Genomic DNA, 19,271 nt, shown 5'->3' with positions numbered 1-19,271 from the left:
CATGAACACCACCAGGGGAAGGATTCTGAGAGCACCCCCTCTAGCTGGGGATGTGAGAAGAGATGGGTAGCGTTCCTGAATTCTACCTGGCCATCTGTGCTAAATAACCAAGATGCTGGGTGTGTGTGGGGTGCCTTGAACCTTCGTGGGGCTCAAGCAGTGTGGTCAGGAAAGGCACTGGGGAGGCCTGGGAGGATGGCAAAGATAAAGAGGCTGAGGATACGGATGGGGCGAGGTCCCTGCTGGAAGGAGTCCTCGGAGCCAGGGACCACACAGGTCCATCTGGAGCTCGGAGGGGACCAGGGCCCGGGGCAGAGAGATCTTACAGTGATAAGAGAGAGCAAACGGGAAAGAGCCCTTGGAGGGCATGGGCCCCTGGGGAGGGGGTCTCAGACCCATGCTCCTCTTCCGTCCTAGAAAGGCAGTTTCAGCTGGCATGTGGCTGCCCAACCACAGACTCCACATCTCAGCACCCCTTGTGCCAGGCGTGGTCCTGTGACAATATTCTGGCCAGCGCGCCCCGCTTCTACATCCTTTTCTTGAGAAAAAAATGGCTCCCTCCCGTTCCTCCCTTATCTCCTCTTGCCTAGGCTGGAAGGTGGCCACAGTGGCGGGACCCGCTGTAGCAGACGGCAGAGGACAGCACTGGAAGGGACCAGAGCCTGAATGGGACAGGGCAGCCCCACCTCCAGCCTGCATCTCTACTGAGAAATAAACCACTGGGTTGTTTGTTCTTGTTGCTGTTTTTATTTTGGCTGCATTGCACGGCATGCCGGATTTCAGTTCCCTGACCAGGGACTGAACCTGTGCCCCCTGCAGTGGAAGTGCAGAGCTCGAACCACTGGGCTGCCAGGGAAATCCCAAGATTTTTATCTCACTTAAGCTTTTATCTCACTTAAACCATTAACGTCTCTCTTTCATAGAGCCTCCAACTTTAAGTGCTTGATGTACTTCAAATACTTGAAGATAAGGATGGAGGCCCCATCCACAGGTGGGGCCTCTGACACTGAGGCCCAGGGAATATGACACGAAAGTGTGTATTTTAGGGTAAATTCATTACAAACCTTCAGATTACAGAGTACTAAGAAACCAAGAGACAAGATGCTGTCTCTGCCTGGAAACAAACTAAGGGAGGAAAGAGCAGGGATTCTTCACAGAATCTCCTTCCCCAGACACTCAGCACCCAGGAGCGACAAGTTCATACCCCAGAGAGGCCTGCTATCGCAATTATTTCTGAGACCTAGCAAGGGGAACTGGTTTTGCCAACTCAGAAATGAGACTGCTAACTGCCCACCGCAGTTCCCTCTGCTGCTGTCAGAGTTGGTTTGCTTGGTGCCCATGGGCTAGCTGGAAGCAACAAATCCATTCACCCAGTGGTGCCAGAGAGCCCCCTCTGGGTCTTGGGAAACCAACTTCTTTGCAGTCAAGGGCTGTGCAGCCCAGGACACAAGCACATACCTGTTAAATCACCGCCTGGACGCTTGTGTGCCACTGGCAGATGTGTGATGCCCACAGCACAGCGACCCAGCAAGGTAATGTGCCTGGGGCTTCCAGGGTATGGGTGCAAAAGTGGCCCCTGGAGCCCCAGTATCCGTGCAAACAGGGAGAGCGCGCCTCCCCATTGATGAGACGCCATCTGTGGCCCACAGGGCAGCTCAGAGCAAACGGCAACGTGACCCCGTGCCTCTGTCTCCTCCGCCCGCCTCACTCATGCCCGCCTACCAGTCCTTTCAGGCTCCAAAGGGGATTTGGGCTGCTTGCATGTGCTGTGCTTAGTTGCTCAGTCATGTCCGACTCTTTGCATCCCCATGGACTGTAGCTTGACAGGCTCCTTTGTCCATGGGATTCTCCAGGCAAGAATACTGGAGTGGGTGGCCATGCCCTTCTCCAGGGGACCTTCCCAAACCAGGAATTGAACCCAGGTCTCCTACATTGCAGGCAGATTCTTAACCCTCTGAACCACCAGGGAAGTATTCCAATGTATAGTATTTTAGAAAACCTATACTCAGAGTAAAGGGAATACCCAGATTTGTAAGATACAGAGCACCAGCTGACACAAAAACGAAGGGAACCGAAATGCTGTCAAGCCCACCGCCCTTCAGGGTGGAAGGCTGCTTGTATAGGAACCTACCACTGGGCCCGGCTGTAGGGACCAAGAGCCCAGAGGCCATGCAGACCTACAGCAAGGCCAGGGGACCGCAGAAAAGAAGCACACCCAGCCTGGCAAGTTGCCTCCCTGGCCTCGGCCAAGGGCCACCCAGAAAACTGCATCTGAAGTGCCCAGGACGCTGCAGAGGGAGGCCCCTTCCACCCCAGCCCTGCTGAGAAAGAAGCCCAGCTGACAGTCTCTCTGGAATCCTTGAACCCAGGTCAGGGGTGGGGCTAAGGACCAGATACACACAAAGAGGCTGAATACCACGGTGTCCGCCAGTCAGGGCTGCAGGCCTCCTTCAGACAGAGCAGATGAGAAGTGATGCACAGAGAAGAGGGTGAAAGCTGACACAGGTGCACGGCGTACCACCCATCAGCTCCGGTTCTAAGTATCTCACAGAACTCCATTAATCCTTACAACTCTCATTTTACAGAACCAGAGTTTCACTTTAGGAGACAAAGGCACAGAACAGTGAAGGGAACTGCTCAAGGTCACACAGCTAGTCCGGGCGTCCCTGGTGGCTCAGTTGGTAAAAAATCCGCCTGCAAGGCAGGAGACCCTGGTTCGATTCCTGGGTCAGGAAGATCCCCTGGAGAAGGGATAGGCTACCCACTCCAGCATTCTTGGGTTTCCCTGGTGGCTCAGCTGGTAAAGAATCTGCCCACATTGTGGGAGACCTGGGTTCGATCCCTGGGTTGGGAAGATCCCCTGGAGAAGGGAAAGGCTACCCACTCCAGTATTGTGGCCTGGAGAATTCAATGGACTGTACAGTCCATGGGGTCGCAAAGAGTCGGGCACGACTGAGCGACTTTCATGATGATGATACAGCTAGTCGGTGGGTGAGCTGGGACCCGAACCCAGACAGGTGGCCCTACCGTCCTACCCACTCCCCTCTGTTACCTGTGCTCCTCCTAGATGGGGACCTGAAGCATTTTTGATGCATTTGTCGGCCTACAGCAGGGGTCTTCAGAAGGGCAAGAGCACAAGGCATCCCAGAGAGGGTGGGAAGAACATACAAGGACTTCTATTTATGGTCCCTCTTTTTAATGACTTTATGTTTTCCTCGCGCTTCTTTCCTGCTGTCCCTCTTTGGGGGAGTGAGCAGTGGACAGTCTCTTAAGCCAGGGCTCCCAGAGCCAGCAAGAGTGGCGTGTTCTCTCTTTTTCTTATTAAGACCGTGAATGTCTTTTTACGACTGTGAGCTTCTCACGGAAGTCTGTGGAGCATCCCTTTGCAGGAGGGTCAGCCCACACTGGTACGAGCCCTGCCAAAGTTGCATGATGCTTTCTCATCTAAAAAGAATCAAACAAGAAATCCTGCTTTGCAGCCATGGCTCTTCCTGACATTTATGGAGTATTTACTCTGAACCAATAAAAAAAAAATACCCTGTTCTGAGCACTTTGCATTCATCGAATCCCCGAATCCTCAAGCAACCCACGTGGCCTCCTGCCACTATCCAAACTTATCAGATAAGGAAACTGAGGCAAAGGCACCCTTCCAAGCAGAGGGAGCGGGCCCAGATGCTTACTTCCACACTGGTGTGACATACTCCCACTTCCTGGTGCTCAATAAAATGGATTTATGGATTACCTTATCTGATTTTAACTAAACCAGTCCCACAACTAAAAAGGACAATTGGCTTATAGAGGATCAGGCCAAAAAGAAACCCACACATCAGAGATCAAACTAATGATGCAAGCCTGAGCACACAGCAAGAGAGTGGCCAAGACAAGATCAACCTCCTCCGGAAACAAGTCCCTTGCCAGCCATATTCCGAGAGAGAGACGACAGCTATCTAATCAGATTGGCAAGAGGTCAAACAGACTAGAAAGTATCAAGAAGAGAATCAAAAATCAGGACCTGCAACCACTTTTGTTCACTGTGAACGCCGCCCTAAGTCATCCTGTCCCCTGAGGTGCTAACTGCTGATGGCATGAAGTTATTGCAAGCAGCTTCACAGTTAAACATTATTTGTTCTAGCTGGAACATCCTTTTCCCAAGTCCACCCTGAGGATCAAACTTGAAAACCTTTCTACTATACAGAAAACTATGTCACATTTTCCTGAAATCATCTGTGTTCTGTGCTTCACTTTATTGACAAAATGACACCAGGAGACTACTTTAGAGATACTGTTTCTGAAATTAGACAAGTAAAAGTGAAAGTGTGGTCACTCAGTCGTGTCTGACTCTTTGTGACCCCATGGACTACAGTCCACCAGGCTCCTCTGTCCATGAAATTCTCTAGGCAAGAATACTGGAGCGGATTCCCATTTCCTTCTCAGAAAGGAATCTTTCTGACCCAGGGATCGAACCTGGGTCTCCTGCATCGAGGGCAGATTCTTTATCGACTGAACCACAAGGGAAGCCCGAAATTAGACAAGTAGGGGGAAATGAGGCCAGGAGAATAAGACAGACTTGCCTAACGCAGGATCATCCATAAGTTAAAAGACTGGACCCAAAGTCAAGAGCCTGCACCTCAGTTTTCTGCTCTGTGAAATGGGGAGAACAACAGCCCTCTCTTCCAGCGTTGGAATAATGTGCAACATATGCTCAATAATTGCCAGCAACTCTTACTCTGGGTCACTTTATTTCCTGCTGTACTCAGCAACACTGGTCAAAATAAGGGCCATTCTCAAACTGCAGATTTTTCAGGGTCAAAAGAGCCTCAAAGACCCTTAGTTCCTATTTCCCTGGGCATTTACCAGAAGGCATCTGGAAATCACTTCTGGTCTGGCTGTCAAACTGCTTGCTTAATGCTCTCCTCACAGGGGCCACATGAGAAATTTTCTTTCTAGCTGGATGTTGAGAATTCTGTCTCCCAGAAGAACTGTCCAGCTTCTTCCTTTTTTGACAAATGAATGCTAAGTAACTGATGTGTCCTGCTCTTTTTACCTTGGCTGCCAGGAAACTCAAAGCCCGAACAGACAGATACTTAAACATGTCCACTGTATATACACTTGAGGTTAGCATATTTGGTGAAAGTAGCCAAGTGACTGATTTCTGGCCAGTGAGATGGAAAAGGAACTCCTTCTGGGGCTTCTGGGAAAGGTTTTCCTCCACTAGGGAGAACTGGGCCCCATTTCCTCCTGATTTGTGTCAGATGATACCTGGAACTGCGCCATCATGGAACCACGCAGGGTCACAAGGAACCAAATCAGAGCTCTGGCATCATGAAGGTGAAACGAGATTCCTTAGAGGAAACACCCTAACTGACACAATTTTCAGTCGCAGGAACAGAAACCAAGCTAAGCATTTTAAGCAGAGAAAAATGAGGGCCTTACTCAATTCTTGGAGGGGCTAGAGCAGCCTAGAACCACAGCTGCCAGAAAACCAAGAACACTGCAGAACTGGCCCTCCAGGGGAGCCACTGCCCCTGCCCTAACTAGGGAAAGGGACAGTCAGACCCCCACCTGCCCAAGCTGGCGTGTGTGTGCTCAGTCGCTTCGTGTCTGACTCTTCGCAACCCCATAGACTGTATAGCCTGCCAGGCTTATCTGACCATGGGAGTCTCTAGTTAAGAACACTGGAGTGGGTTGCCATGCCCTCCTCCAGGGGATCGTTCCAACCCAGAGATCAAACCCGCGTCTCCTACATTGCAGGTGGATTCTTTACTGTCGAGCCAATGGGAAAGCCAAGCTGGTACTCTCAGGAAATGCTGCCCAAGCTGCTGCTGCCAGGCCTCAGGTGATGTAGCCTTAACTATCAGCTACAAAGCCACCCTGTCCTGCCAGATACACACCACCAACAGCACAACAGAGCCCTTCCCCTTGACACCCAGAAGCTGGAAGCTGGGCCCTCTGCAAATGCGATCACAGAGAGCCAACACAACCACCACTGTGCTTTGCTCCAGGAGCAGAAGGGTGACCTCCGTCCCAACCCTGCCTTCCAAATCTCACGCAGCTGGATCTGATCTTGGCCAACCCCATCCCATCTCAGGGAGTCTGAGATGCAATTGTTTGTTCTCCAGCTTCAGCTGGACAGGAAAGAGTGGGCACATGATAAACACTAATGCACAGCCACCCACCTCCGTCCTGAACACAGGCTGTAGCCCCACCCTCTGTAGCCACACCCTCTGTAGCCACACCCTAGGCCTCTCCGTGATACAGTCTCATTTAGGACTCCCCAACACAGGGAGAGTATTCCAGGAGGCCCAAGTGGTAAAGAATCTGCCTGCTAATGCAGGAAACACAAGAGGTGTGGGTTCAGATCCTGGGTTGGGAAGGTTCCCTGGAGGAGGTAATGGCAACCCACGCCAATATACTTGACTGAAAAATTTTATGGACAGAGGAACCTGGCAGGCTACAGTCCATGGGGTCACAAAGAGTCAGATACGACTAAGCGACAGAACACACACACACACACACAACACAGGGAGATGAAGTGGAAATCCCAAACGAAGCAAGTGCCAGAAAATCCAAATGGTCTAAGGCCGATGATTCAGAGAAAAATCTATGTCCAAGAGTCTTTCCCCTTTAGTCTCAATCTCCCATTCCAGCTGTACTTACTCAGATGTTAACATTTTTGTTTATTCAGATTTTCCCATTTCCTTCTACAGATTTTCAGGAAAGCTCTAATAACTTAAGGAAGCCACAACAGAAGAGATCAAGAATCCCACCCCCTAAGAATCATGACCATAGTAACATCCACGTGCTTCTGCTAAGTCGCTTTCCATCACGTCTGACTCTTGGCAACCCCCTGGACCGCAGCCCACTGGGCTCCTCTGCCCACGGGACTCTCAAGGCAAGAATACTGGAATGGGTTGCCATGCCCTCCTCCAGGGCATCGTCCCCACCCAGAGACTGAACTTGTGTCTCCTGCATCTTCTGCATTGCTGGCAGATTCTTTACCACTGAGACACCAGGGAAGCCCAGTAACAGCCATACCTACCATTCATTGAGTACATACAATATACAGGCATAGATAAACAAAGCATGGTTCAGAGAAGTTAGGACATTAGCCTAAAGCCACCGTAAAGGAGTGTTAAAGCCAGAATTCTGTCCTGGAGTGAACCCTTAAACACTACCCTTGACCTTAGCATCGAAAGCTCAAAGGACAGCATGCAGGTCAGGAAACATGTGAAGGAGAGTGATTGGGGGTGGGGCAGGGAGAAAAACTAGAGGCTCCAATGGCTGATGCCACGCAAAATGGGGGCCCGGGGTTACCAATTTTTTAAGAGAAACTTGAAATCTATACTTTTATGTGGACCTCCCTGAAAAATAATTAAACTTTTTTTGCAAGCAACATGCAGGCCAAACAAAACATGCCGCAGGCTAAAGCTGGTGCCCAGACAGCAGTGTGAACCCACAGCTGTGCACTCCCCCAGCCCGGGTCTGTCTCCAGCCCAGAAGGCTTCTTCTGCCCCAGACACACCTCCCAGCCTTCAATGTGTGACTGCAGCTGCTCCAGAGCCTCGAGCTTCTCCATCTGCCGCTTGGTTTCATTGATGTTGGAGCAGACAGTCTTCATGGCCTGCAGGGCGCTCTGGACGGCGGGGTGGTCAGGGTGCTTGCCGGGGGTCCTCTTGGCCAGTTCCTAGGTTAGAGAAGAGGGCAGGGATGAGCGACATCAACCCAGAGGGCACCAAATGGCCTCCAGATCACCCAGGTCTGAGCCAAGTCCCAGCTCTGCTCTGGACGAACTGGGACCTGGAACTGGGGAACCCCATTCATTCATTCATGCGTTCACAAACGTCCCCTGAGCAGCTCCTCCAAAACAGGCAGCATTCTGGGAGACACATTTGTTAATAAACTAGAAAAATTCTTCATCTGGTGGATATTGCATGCGTGCATACGCAGTCACTTCAGTCATGTCGGACTCTTTGCGACCCTATGGACTGCAACCTACCAGGCTCCTCTGTCCATGGGATTCTCCAGGCAAGAATACTGGAATGGGTTGTCACGCCCTCCTCTGGGGATCTTCCCGACCCAGGGATCAAACCCATGTCTCCTACATCTCCTGCACTGCAGGAGGATTCTTTACCCACTGAGTCACCTGGGAAGCCCCTAGTGGATATTACATTCTAATAAAGAAGATGGGCTTAAAAAAAAATGAAGTATACAACACAAGATTAGACAAATATTATAAAGACACATCAGAACAAGGGGCTACAAGGTCTTGGGCAAGGTGGTGTTCTTTCAAAAATGGAGGGCAGGGAAGGTCCCTCCGAGGGGGCTGACATCTGAACAGGGAGTGTGGACAAAGCCACGGAGGGACTCCTGCAAAAATCTGGGGGAAGAGCATGCCTGGCAGCAGGAACAGCAAGTGCAAAGGGGCAGAGTGGGAGCATGTAGGGCGTGAAAGGGAAACATCCCGGAGGCAGTATGGCTGGAGGAGAGAAAACGAGAGAGAGGAGAAAGAGAGCGAGTCCGAGGCAGGTCTGGCAGACCACAGAGGAGGTCACAGACACTGCCCCTCCCCGGGCCCCAGCTTTCTCATCTGTAAAATGGGTATAAAGAACACCTCGGGGACTTCCCTGGCGGTCCAGCAGTTGAGCCCTCCAGGATATCGAACTCTCCAGGTACGGGTTCGATCCCTGGTCAGGGAGCTAAGATTCCACATGCCTCCTGGCCAAACCAGAACATAAAAAACAGAATACTGTAACAAATTCAATAAAGGGTTTAAAAATGGTGCACGCCAAAAAAAAAGAAAGAAAGAAAGAAATCTTAAAGAAAAACAACAGAACTGCTGGCCTTCACAGGGACATAGAGAAAAGATGTAAAGAGGCCAGTCAGGAGCCTCCCATCTTACCACAGCACAGGCTGGGACATTCCAGAGGACAGGCGGGTCTTAATCCAAGTGTTTCAGCCCCACAGGAAGTGTGATAAGGAACTGAGATGCAGAGACTAGCCAGGCCTAGAGACATCAGAGTTTTCAAGCCGCACCACAGGACTGGGCACAGATAATCTTCTCTAATCAGCTGGCCTCAGCGTGCCCGAATGTTCCAGTATCTCTTCATCTCTCTGCTGCTGCTGCTGCTAAGTCACCTCAGTCGTGTCCGACTCTGTGTGACCCCATAGACAGCAGCCCACCAGGCTCCCCCGTCCCTGGGATTCTCCGGGCGAGAACACTGGAGTGGGTTGCCATTTCCTTCTCCAAGGTGTGAAAGTGAAATCGCTCAGTCGTGTCCGACTCTAGAGACCCCATGGACTGCAGCCTACCAGGCTCCTCCGTCCATGGGATTTTCTAGGCAAGAGTACTGGAGTGGGGTGCCAGTGCCTTGATCTCTCTACTCTCCCGAAAATCACAGATATGACGCTCTGGCCACCTGGTTCCAAGCACAGCCACACGTGGGTTCCAGGGCTGTTCCCACCCCTGGGCAGCTGGGTGACCTTGGCCCAGATGCCCTCCACCCTGAGCTGCAGGTTTATCATCTGAAAACCAGTGATGGCACTTCCCTGTGGTCCAGGGGTTAAGACTCCGTGCTCCCAATGCTGGGGGCCCAGGTTTGGGCCCTGGTCAGGGAACTAGATCCTACATGCCTCAACTAAGAGTTCGCAAGCTGCGAACTAAAGATCTCATCTGCCGCAACAAAGATCAAAGATACCACGTGCCACAACCAAGGCCCGACACAGCTAAATAAATAAATTTTTAAAAAAGAAAACCAGTGATGAGAAGGAAGATGGTGACAAGGACTGCAGGCAGCAGTCAATGCCTGCTGAGCCTCGACCCTGTGCCTGGGAGGTAGGTTCTGTTATTATCCCATTTAACAGATGAGGAGGTGGAGGCTCAGCGGGACGGACCAGGGCCTCTGAGAAGTAGGAGGAGGAACCCGGATGTGAACCTGGCCGTCTGGTTCTGCTCATAGTCATTTGATGTTATTGTCGTTCAGTCGCTCAGCCGTACCCGACTCTTCGCGACCCTGTGGACGGCAGCACGCCAGGCTCCCTGTCCTTCACCATCTCCTGGAGTTTGCTCACACTCATGTCCATTGAGTCTGTCATGAGTGAGTGAGTGAGTGAAGTCGCTCAGTTGTGTCTGACTCTTTGCGAATCCATGGACTGTATAGATTCTCCAGGCCAGAAGACTGGAGTGGCTAGCCTTTCCCTTCTCCAGGGGATCTTCCCGACCCAGGGTTTGAACCCAGGTCTCCTGCATCGCAGGCAGATTCTTGACCCGCAGAGCCACCAGGGAAGCCCATGGTGAGGGGTAAATCAGACACTGCGGGAAAGGCCACCCGGCTGGGAAAGGACAGCCTCAGTGAGCACCGAGTCTCCACTGGCCGGGATCAGGCCTGCCGCTGCAGGACAGGGCACGTGAGCTGAGCCTGCAAGCAGCAATGGGCCGGCCAGGTGTCGGGTGCGTTCGGAGCACACCCTGCAGAGCACCAGCTCCAAATACGACCCTCCTGTAGCTATGCTTATCTCTCCTCTGCCCTGACAGGAGCAGATCCCGATGCTGCCGAGGTCCAGATGTTCTGTAACCTCAGACCGTGGGGGTTTTCTGAGCGCCTGCCTTGGGCCAGGGACGGGCCAACGGGGAAGCAAAAGGGGGAGATGGGCCCTCTCTCTGGAGGCAAGTGAGCTGGGAAAGGTGCTCCAGGGAAGACGGGGAGGGGAGTGGGAGGGGAGAAAGGGCCCAGACAACAGCCCCAAGTGGTGAAAGGGCCCGTGATAAATCAGAGAAGGGGAAGGACAGTGTGGGCCGGAAAGGCTTCAAGGAGGAAGTGAGGCCAAGGCAGGCCGGTCACTGAGTATCGAGCGCTTTGCACTGGGTTGGCCAAAATGTTGGTTCGGGTTTGAACAGCGTGCAGGGAAACCCGAACAAACATTTTGGCCAAGCCTGCACAGGGGCCGTATTTCCGTGGGTTCCCGAACTCAACAGAGAGACTGAGCCCAGGACGCCCCCGGGAGCTCACGGTCAGGGGAGGGCAGTGCACAAGCTGAGCGTGAACCGCTGACAGCAAAGAGAGCGAACACGCGGGGAGGGCGTAGGCCCCGGCAGGCTCCCGGAGCACCCACACCAGCCCCGGGAGATGGCTCTGCTTTCACCCTCATTTGACACGTGTGAGGACTAAAGCCCAGAGAGGCCAAGTCATCTGCCTGAGGTCGCGGAGCAGACTGGGGCCTAACCAGTCTGGCTCTGGGGTCAGTGCTCTGAACCGCTATACTGCTTTATAACCTTTCTGAGAGTTAAATAGGGATACTTTGCTCCCTAATAAATATGTAAGTTGTATGATGGATAAGTGACAGGGAGTAAGGAAGGTGCAATGGCCTGTCTCTGAGGAGCTGGGCCTCCATATGGAGACCTGAACGAAGTGAGGGCATGGGCCACGCAAGAACGTGTGGGAATGACACTCCAGGCAAGAGAGGAGCACCAGCAAGGTCCTGAGGCAGCAAGAAACAGCAAGGAGGCCAGGGAGGCCGCAGCAGAGAGAGGAAGAAAACGACGTGTGATGAGGTTGGAGGCGTGAGCTGAACACAGATTGGGGAAGGCTGGGGTGTGCTCTTCAGGTTCATCCCAAGGGCCTCAGAGAAGCAATGGGCGGAGGGGGGTGGGTACGAGCCAAGGCCTAACAACATCCCATTTATTTAGCCCTTACAGAATCCCTCTGACTGCCAAGTGGAAGATGCACTGGCAAGAACATAAAATGAACATAAAAGCCAGAAGACTGGCTAATGGCTACTGGTCCAGGGGAGAGATGCTCAAGACATGAACAGGAAACCCAGGGGTCCTCCTCTGACGGGTTCCCTGAGGGGCTGCCAACACCCTGCTGCTGCTGCTGCTAAGTCACTTCAGTCGTGTCCGACTCTGTGTGACCCCATAGACGGAAGCCCACCAGGCTCCCCCTTCCCTGGGATTCTCCAGGCAAGAACACTGGAGTGGGTTGCCATTTCCTTCTCCAATGTGTGAAAGTGAAAAGTGAAAGTAAAGTCGCTCAGTCGTGTCTGACCCTTAGCGACCCCACGGACTGCAGCCTACCAGGCTCCTCCATCCATGGGATTTTCTAGGCAAGAGTACTGGAGTGGCTTGCCATTGCCTTCTCCGTGCCAACACCCAGTAGCTAGTAAAAATGAGAGAAAGGTTAGTCCCTTTTCTGTCTGTCTGTCCTGCCTGGGATCAGTGCTGAGCATAGAGAACTGAAACTCAGAAGGGCCTTCTGACCAGGCTCCTCGCTGGACCAAAATTGAAGGAAAAGTGTTAGGTTTGTTTTCTTTGCTCACAAGGGAGTGTGGGCTCCACTCTGCCCAGCTACAAACTCACGGCCTGTTCCTGCCCCTGGGCCTTTGCACATGCCTTGCCCTTTACTTATACTCTATCTCCAAACTGTTAAGAAGTGGTACTGCACTGGCATACAGCCAGGTATATAGATGAATGGAAAAGAATTGACAGTCCAGAAATAAATCCTTACATTTATGGTCAGTAAATTTTTAACAAAGTGTTAAGACAATTAAATGGGAAAAGAATAGTCTTTTCAACAAACACTAGTGGGAAAACTGGGTATCCACATACAAAAAAAAAAAAAGCTGGACTCCTTCTCACACTGTATACAAAAATTAACCCAAAGTGGATCACAGACCTAAAAGTAAGAGCTGAAACTATAAAACTGTTAGAAGAAAACATAGGTATAAATCTTTGTGACCTTGGGGTAGGCAAAGCATTATTAGATATGACACCAGATCTATAGGCAACTAAAAGAAATTAGATTAACTGGACTTCAGCAAAGTTAAAAACATTGTGCTTCAAAGACTATAAAGAAAGAGAAAAAACAATCTACAGAATGTGTAAATTATTAATATATATCTAACAAGGGACTTGTTTCCAGTATATACAAAAGACTCTTACAACTTAATAAAAAGACAGCCCAATTCTTTTTTTAAAAAAGCAAAAGGTTTAAATAGACATTTCTCAAAGACAATACACCAATGGCCAATAAACTCATGAAAAGATGCTCAGTCTCACTAGTCATTACAGAAATCCGAAACAAAACCACAATGAGATAACACTTCACACCCCCTGCTGCTGCTGCTGCTGCTGCTAAGTCGCTTCAGTCGTGTCCGACTCTGTGCGACCCCACAGACGGCAGCCAACCAGGCTCCCCCGTCCCTGGGATGCTCCAGGCAAGAACACTGGAGTGGATTGCCATTTCCTTCTCCAATGTGTGAAAGTGAAAGTGAAGTCGCTCAGTCATGTCCGACTCATAGCGATCCCATGGACTGCAGCCTACCAGGCTCCTCCACCTATGGGATTTTCTAGGCAAGGGTACTGCAGTGGCTTGCCATTGCCTTCTCCATCACACCCGCTAGAACGGCTATAATCAAACAGACAATAACTAATGTTGGTGAGGATGGAGAGAAATCAGAGTCCTCACACAAGGCAAGAAGAGCTATCAAACGGTGCAACAGCACTGGGAAAGAGTTTGGTAATTCCCTAATGACAACTGGGCCCGGCCAAACCTCAAACCGTGTATCCACATATGTTTCAGCTACGTGAGCTCTTTTTTGTTTTTTTGGCCGCATCATGCAGCTTGCAGGATCTCAGGTCCCAGACCAGAGATCAAATCCAACCCTGGCAGTGAAAGTGTGGAGTCCATTTTTTTTTTTTTTAATTAAGCCTGCTTGAGCTAGTTTTTCCATCCCTTATATTTGAAAGAGTCCCTACTGCTTCATAATCCCAGAGAGACTGCAAGGATCAAGAATTCCAAAGATGTCCCAGTCAATCCCAGACAAGCATAAAGTATGGGTATCTTGAAAATTAATGGAAGCTTGAGCTGCACTAACAAAGGTCTTACATGCAAAAGGAGGGAGGTTAGGAGGCTCCAGCCCAATTCAGAACTTAATGCACTGTCTCAGGAAGGTACCACAGAGTCAAGTTCAAAATAGACAGACTACAGTGTTGAAAACCCTGACATCCACATCCAAGGTGGAACAGCTTCATGAACATACAGGGCTTGCTTGGCCCAGAGAAGAGTATTTCTGGAAGGAATTCAAAAGCTGTTTGTTAAACATCTTGCCGCGGGGAGGCGGTGGGCGGAGAGGGTCTCCCAGGCAGCGTTAGTGGTAAAGAACCCACCTGCTAGTGCAGGAGATGTAAGAGACACAGGTTCGGTCCCTGGGTTGGGAAGATTCCCTGGAGGAGGGCATGGTAACCCACTCCAGTAGTCGTGCCTGGAGAATCCCATGGACAGAGGACCCTGGCAAGCTACGGTCCATGGGGTCGCACAGAGTCAGACATGACTGAAGGGACTTAGCACGCACACACACACACACAAGCATCTTGGGAGAACTACATAACCAAGAAGAAACCCTCTGCACCTGTAAGACCTCAGAGGGTCCAAGTAGGCTGAGTGTGCATATCTATAAAATGGGATCACAATCATATCCGAAGGCTGTGGCCAGGATCAAACGGAATGATGAATGTAAAAGTGTTGGTGGTCAGTAAGGACATGATATTTATCATGGTTATTTCCATACTAATAATAGCTCTTACATTTATTATTATTCCTATGTAGTAATAGTACAGTTAAAGTTGTAGTCATAGTAGCCAATCATAATAGCTAGCATTTGAGAATTTACTGAGTATGCCAAGCACTGTTCTAAACTTCAATTTCTTAAGTCATTTCATCCTCAAATCATCCCCATCAGGTGTGTTAGTCACTCAGTCGCATCCGACTCTTTCGTGACCCCATAGACGGTAGCCTGCCAGTCTCCTCTGTCCATGGAATTCTCCAGGCAAGAATACTGGAGTGGGTTCCCATTCTCTTCCTCAGAGGATCTTCCCGACCCAGGGATGGAACCCAGGTCTCCTGCATCGAAGGCAGAGTCTTCACTGTCTGTGCCGCCAGGCAAGCCTATGAGACAGCACCGTGTTTATCTTCAGGCTACAGGGAAAGAGACTGAGGACAGAGAGGCGAGGCCTCTTGTGCAAAGTCACAGAGCCAGAAGGCAGGGCCTGGGGGACAACCAGCCCCATGCAGGGCCGCTCCAGAGCCAGAAGGCAGGGCCTGGGGGACAACCAGCCCCATGCAGGGCCACTCCAGAGCCAGAAGGCAGGGCCTGGGGACAACCAGCCCCATGCAGGGCCACTCCAGAGCCAGAAGGCAGGGCCTGGGGGACAACCAGCCCCATGCAGGGCCACTCCAGAGCCAGAAGGCAGGGCCTGGGGGACAACCAGCCCCATGCAGGGCCGCTCCAGAAACAGTGCCAGTCGGAGCCGAACACTTCCCAAAGCAGGCTCTTAGAACAAACACGCAATGTCTGAGCAGAGTCAGGCCCTGGGGACTCCTTAGAAAAACTGAGGGCAGAGAAGGGAGGGGGTGTGCCACAGGCACCCAGCAAAGCAGCAGCAGAAGCCCCTCCAGGCCCAGGCCGGGTGACCTCTCCCCAGCATCGGTCCAGCCAGCCCCGTGTGGTTTCAGAAGCGGGGCCTGAGGTGAGGGCTTCCTGGAAGAGAGGATGTCAGAACAGAGGAGTTGCCACTTCCTCCAGGGGCCCCGTCACCACCTCCCCTCCCGTCACATTTACCAAAAGGACGCCTGCTGGCGTCCACTCTGGGTGGCCACGTCATGTCCCCAGAGGTGTGGGCACAGGGCCTCCAACTCCAGGCCAAACCGGGGCATCAAGGAAACGAGACTGCAGCCAACTTCTCCTTTCTGGCTCAGTCCGGCTCAGTCCGGCTCAGTCTGGCTCAGTCCGGCTCAGTCTGGCTCAGTCTGGCTCAAGGTTCAGAACACGGGGCCCAGAGGTGGAAGAAGAAAGGGGTGACGCGGGGGCAGGGAGGAGACGGGCCCCCGTCTTCCCATCCTCTCCCTCGTCACGGAGTCCAAGCGAGGCCGCTCCAGGCCCGCTCCCAGGGCATGTTCGAGAACCTTCCATCTCCCAGCCGCAGCTCCCAGCTCAAGGAGAGCATGGGAAAGCGGGGGATTCCCTGGTTAGGACTCCCCACTTTCACTGCTGAGGCCGCGAGTTTGATCCCTGGGGCACCTGTGCGGACCCAAAGAGCCCTGGGTCTGGAACTTCACACGACACAGGAGGGAAAGACACTCTCTCTTCTCCCTCGTGGCCACGCTAATCAGATGCAGGTCTGAGGCTGCTGGAGGCCAGTGCAGCCACCACGAGAAGGGAACCTCCCAGGAACAAGGAGGACACAGAGGAAAACCGAGCCAGGAGACGGGAAGAGCCTGACCATCACTGGAGCCCTGGATACAGCCATGAGAAGACAGATCGATAAAATCACGCTGTGAAAACAGCTGGATCTGTCACTGGAAGAAGGGGCAATATCCGCTACTCACAGTGCCGGGTGCTTGAAGGAGGCTCCAGAGGAGACACGAGAGGTGAGAGGCCTGCTGTCTCCTCTACAGAGAGAAGGCGGCACCCCGGAGGCTGGGACAGTTACCAGTGGGGCTGGATCCCATGGAGCACCCCCACTTTCTGTGGATACTTCAGCCGGCTCCAGGAAGGGTGGATCTTGCATGCAACTGTGGCTCTGTCCACAGACCTCCACCTGAGACACCCCCATCAAAAGCTCAGCAAGCCAAGCTCTGATCTCTTTTATTAAGACTTTTCCTGTATTTCAGTTCTGGGTCCTCGCATGCCCTATCTAGGGCGACTGCTGCTGCTAAGTCACTTCAGTCGTGTCCGACTCTGTGTGACCCCATAGACGGAAGCCCACCAGGCTCCCCCATCCCTGGGATTCTCCAGGCAAGAACACTGGAGTGGGTTGCCATTTCCTTCTCCAATGTGTGAAAGTGAAAGGTGAAAGTGAAGTCTCTCAGTCGTGTCTGACCTTTAGCGACCCCACGGACTGCAGCCTACCAGGCTCCTCCATCCATGGGATTTTCTAGGCAAGAGTACTGGAGTGGCTTGCCATTGCCTTCTCCGATCTAGGGCGACAGCAGGATGCAAATGAAGGGGCAGTGACAAGACCCACCACCCCTTGCAAGAAAAAGAAAACAAGAAACAAAAAAACATGTGGAAGTCCAAAAAAACCCAGAACCAAAAAAGCTGTCTGGCACAAAACAACAAAAGCTCCATGTGCGGCAACTATATGAAATGCATTTCATGCCAATGTGTTTCCAATGTTAACAGTTCCAGCCCCTGCTGCATAGTTTGTAAACTGTCGCCTCCTTGGATAAGGCATTAATGGGAGAAAAGAAATAATGCACGTGGGTCTTTTAAACTCCTTCCTTCCACTTGAGGAGACAGCGGAGACAACAGCAGGAAAAGGGCTTAGGTCTAGGAGTTCCTGTTTTGGCTGTTTGACCAGGACAACACTATGTGACCTTGGGCAAGTTGCCTCCGCTTTCTGAGCCTTGGTCTCCTGGCTGCGTAGAGTAGGACTGTAGCAGAGCCCAGGTCACCATCCTGCCCCGGCAGGCCAAATGCTATTGCCAGGCTCTCTCAGCAAAGCAGAAGTTCCGGTCACCATGGGTCTGCGTTTCCACCAGACAACAAAACTTGGCTGACCTCAGTGGTGGCCACCCCCTTAGATGGGACCATGCCCATTTTACAGATCGGGTAATGGGGGCACAGAGAGTTTCAGCAACTCACCCTCAGTCACACAGCTAAGAAGAGGTGGAGCTGGATTTCCAAACTCAAATTCTTTTTTTTTCATATTTATCTATTTTGGCTGCTTCTAGTCTAAGTTGCACACGGGCTCCAGAGCGTGTAGGCTCTGTAGTCTGCAGCACGCAGGCTCTCTAGTTGAGGCACCCAGGCTTAGTTGCCCACGGTGTATGGAATCTTAGTTCCCAAACCAGGGATCGAACCTGTGACCCCTGCATCGGAAGGCGGATTCTTAACCACTGAACCACCAGGGAAGTCCCCAAACTCAGACCCTTAAACACCATGCAGAGAGTGGCAGGAAGCAGGACGTGGGCAGCACTCCCAGGAAGAGTGAGCTGGGAGGGTCCTAGCAAGATCAAGAATCAGCTTGGCTTTGAAAGGAGCGGGTAAGAGAGGTGTCCCACCCAGAGGGAGTCGAGTGGCCCCAGGCTATTGTTGTTCAGCACCCCAGAAAGAGCTGGTGCAGCCGGAGGTGCTGAAGCATCTGTGGGCAAGGTGTCAGTGCTCAGCCCATGAGGCAAGATGCAGGGTGGGCACTGCGGTTTGGGGAGCTGGGGCAGCGGGGGCCACAGCAAAGAGACCTGGGACTTCCTGTGTCTCCTTGGCAAGACGGTGACAACGCGAGAACCCCAGCAGATGAGGAAGTCATTTCATAACCTCAGGGTCAGAGAAGAATTCCACAGAGATGACCCGAGGTAGCCAGAATGGAGAGAGAGAACTCTGGCAAAGCGATACAAAAGGGAACTCTCCAACAGAAAATGGGCAAGTGATGTGAAAAGGCGGCTGTGATTACATGCACCCATCTCCCCTGCCAGTGCCCTGGTCCAGGACCACTCACATCAGTGCACTGCCCCCCCACCTCCACCTTCACCACCCCATCATCCACTCTCCGTACGCAGCCTGAGGGATCCCATGAGAACCAAGATCCTGTCTCTCCTCTGCTCAAAACCGTCCCATGCTGCCCACCTCACTCAGAGCAGACAAGACCCCACAAGGCCCCGCAGAAGCTGGGCCCATCACCTCTCTAACCTCACTCCCCCACTCTGCCCCTCAAGTCCTCCCCTCTGCTCACACAGGCCTCCGAGCTGTTCCTCAGATGCACTCCTGCCTCAGGGCCTTCGCACTGGCTCCTCTCTCTGAAAGGCTCTTCCCCCAGGTGCCTGATCGCCCCTCCCTCACCTCCTTGAGGTCTTTGCACAAACGCCACTTTCTCCCTCTCGCTCCTGGACCTCACAAATCCCCACTGCAATCATTCCATCTAAACGCGCATATACATGCCCTGATCGTCCATCCGTTTGTTGTCTGTCTCTTCCCCTCCCACTCCACCCCCTCACCCCACCCCGCAGAATGTCAGAACACAGAGGAAAGGATCTGGGCAGCTTTTGTTCACTCTGTCTCCAGCACTTGTATAATGCCTGACTCGTAACAGTTGCTCAATAAATGGTTGGTAAATGAATGAATATCACATCATGTATGGACGTGAGAGTTGGACTATAAAGAAAGCTGAGTGCTGAAGAATTGATACTTTTGAACTGTGGTGCTAGAGAAGACTCTTGGGAGTCTCCGTGGACTGCAAGGAGATCCAACCAGTCCATCCTAAAGGAAATCAGTCCTGAATG

The 19,271-nt window shown here is 52.0% G+C and overlaps 1 protein-coding gene across 1 annotated transcript in view; it reads right to left on the bottom strand.

Annotated features, from left to right (window-relative positions):
- PREX1 (phosphatidylinositol-3,4,5-trisphosphate dependent Rac exchange factor 1) overlaps nt 1–19,271 on the bottom strand; it is a 181,275-nt gene that overhangs the window by 61,345 nt on the left and 100,659 nt on the right. Inside the window, exon 6 of the mRNA XM_055438670.2 lies at nt 7,523–7,684. Coding sequence (XP_055294645.2) covers nt 7,523–7,684 — 162 coding nt within the window. The remainder of the gene's footprint in view (nt 1–7,522; nt 7,685–19,271) is intronic.

Source organism: Moschus berezovskii, chromosome 15 (assembly GCF_049115385.1).
Source record: "Moschus berezovskii isolate FMDL1 chromosome 15, NW_MosBer_1.0, whole genome shotgun sequence".
In the NCBI taxonomy this organism is placed as follows: Eukaryota; Metazoa; Chordata; class Mammalia; order Artiodactyla; family Moschidae; genus Moschus; species Moschus berezovskii.
This window is presented reverse-complemented; position numbering and strand designations above follow the sequence as displayed.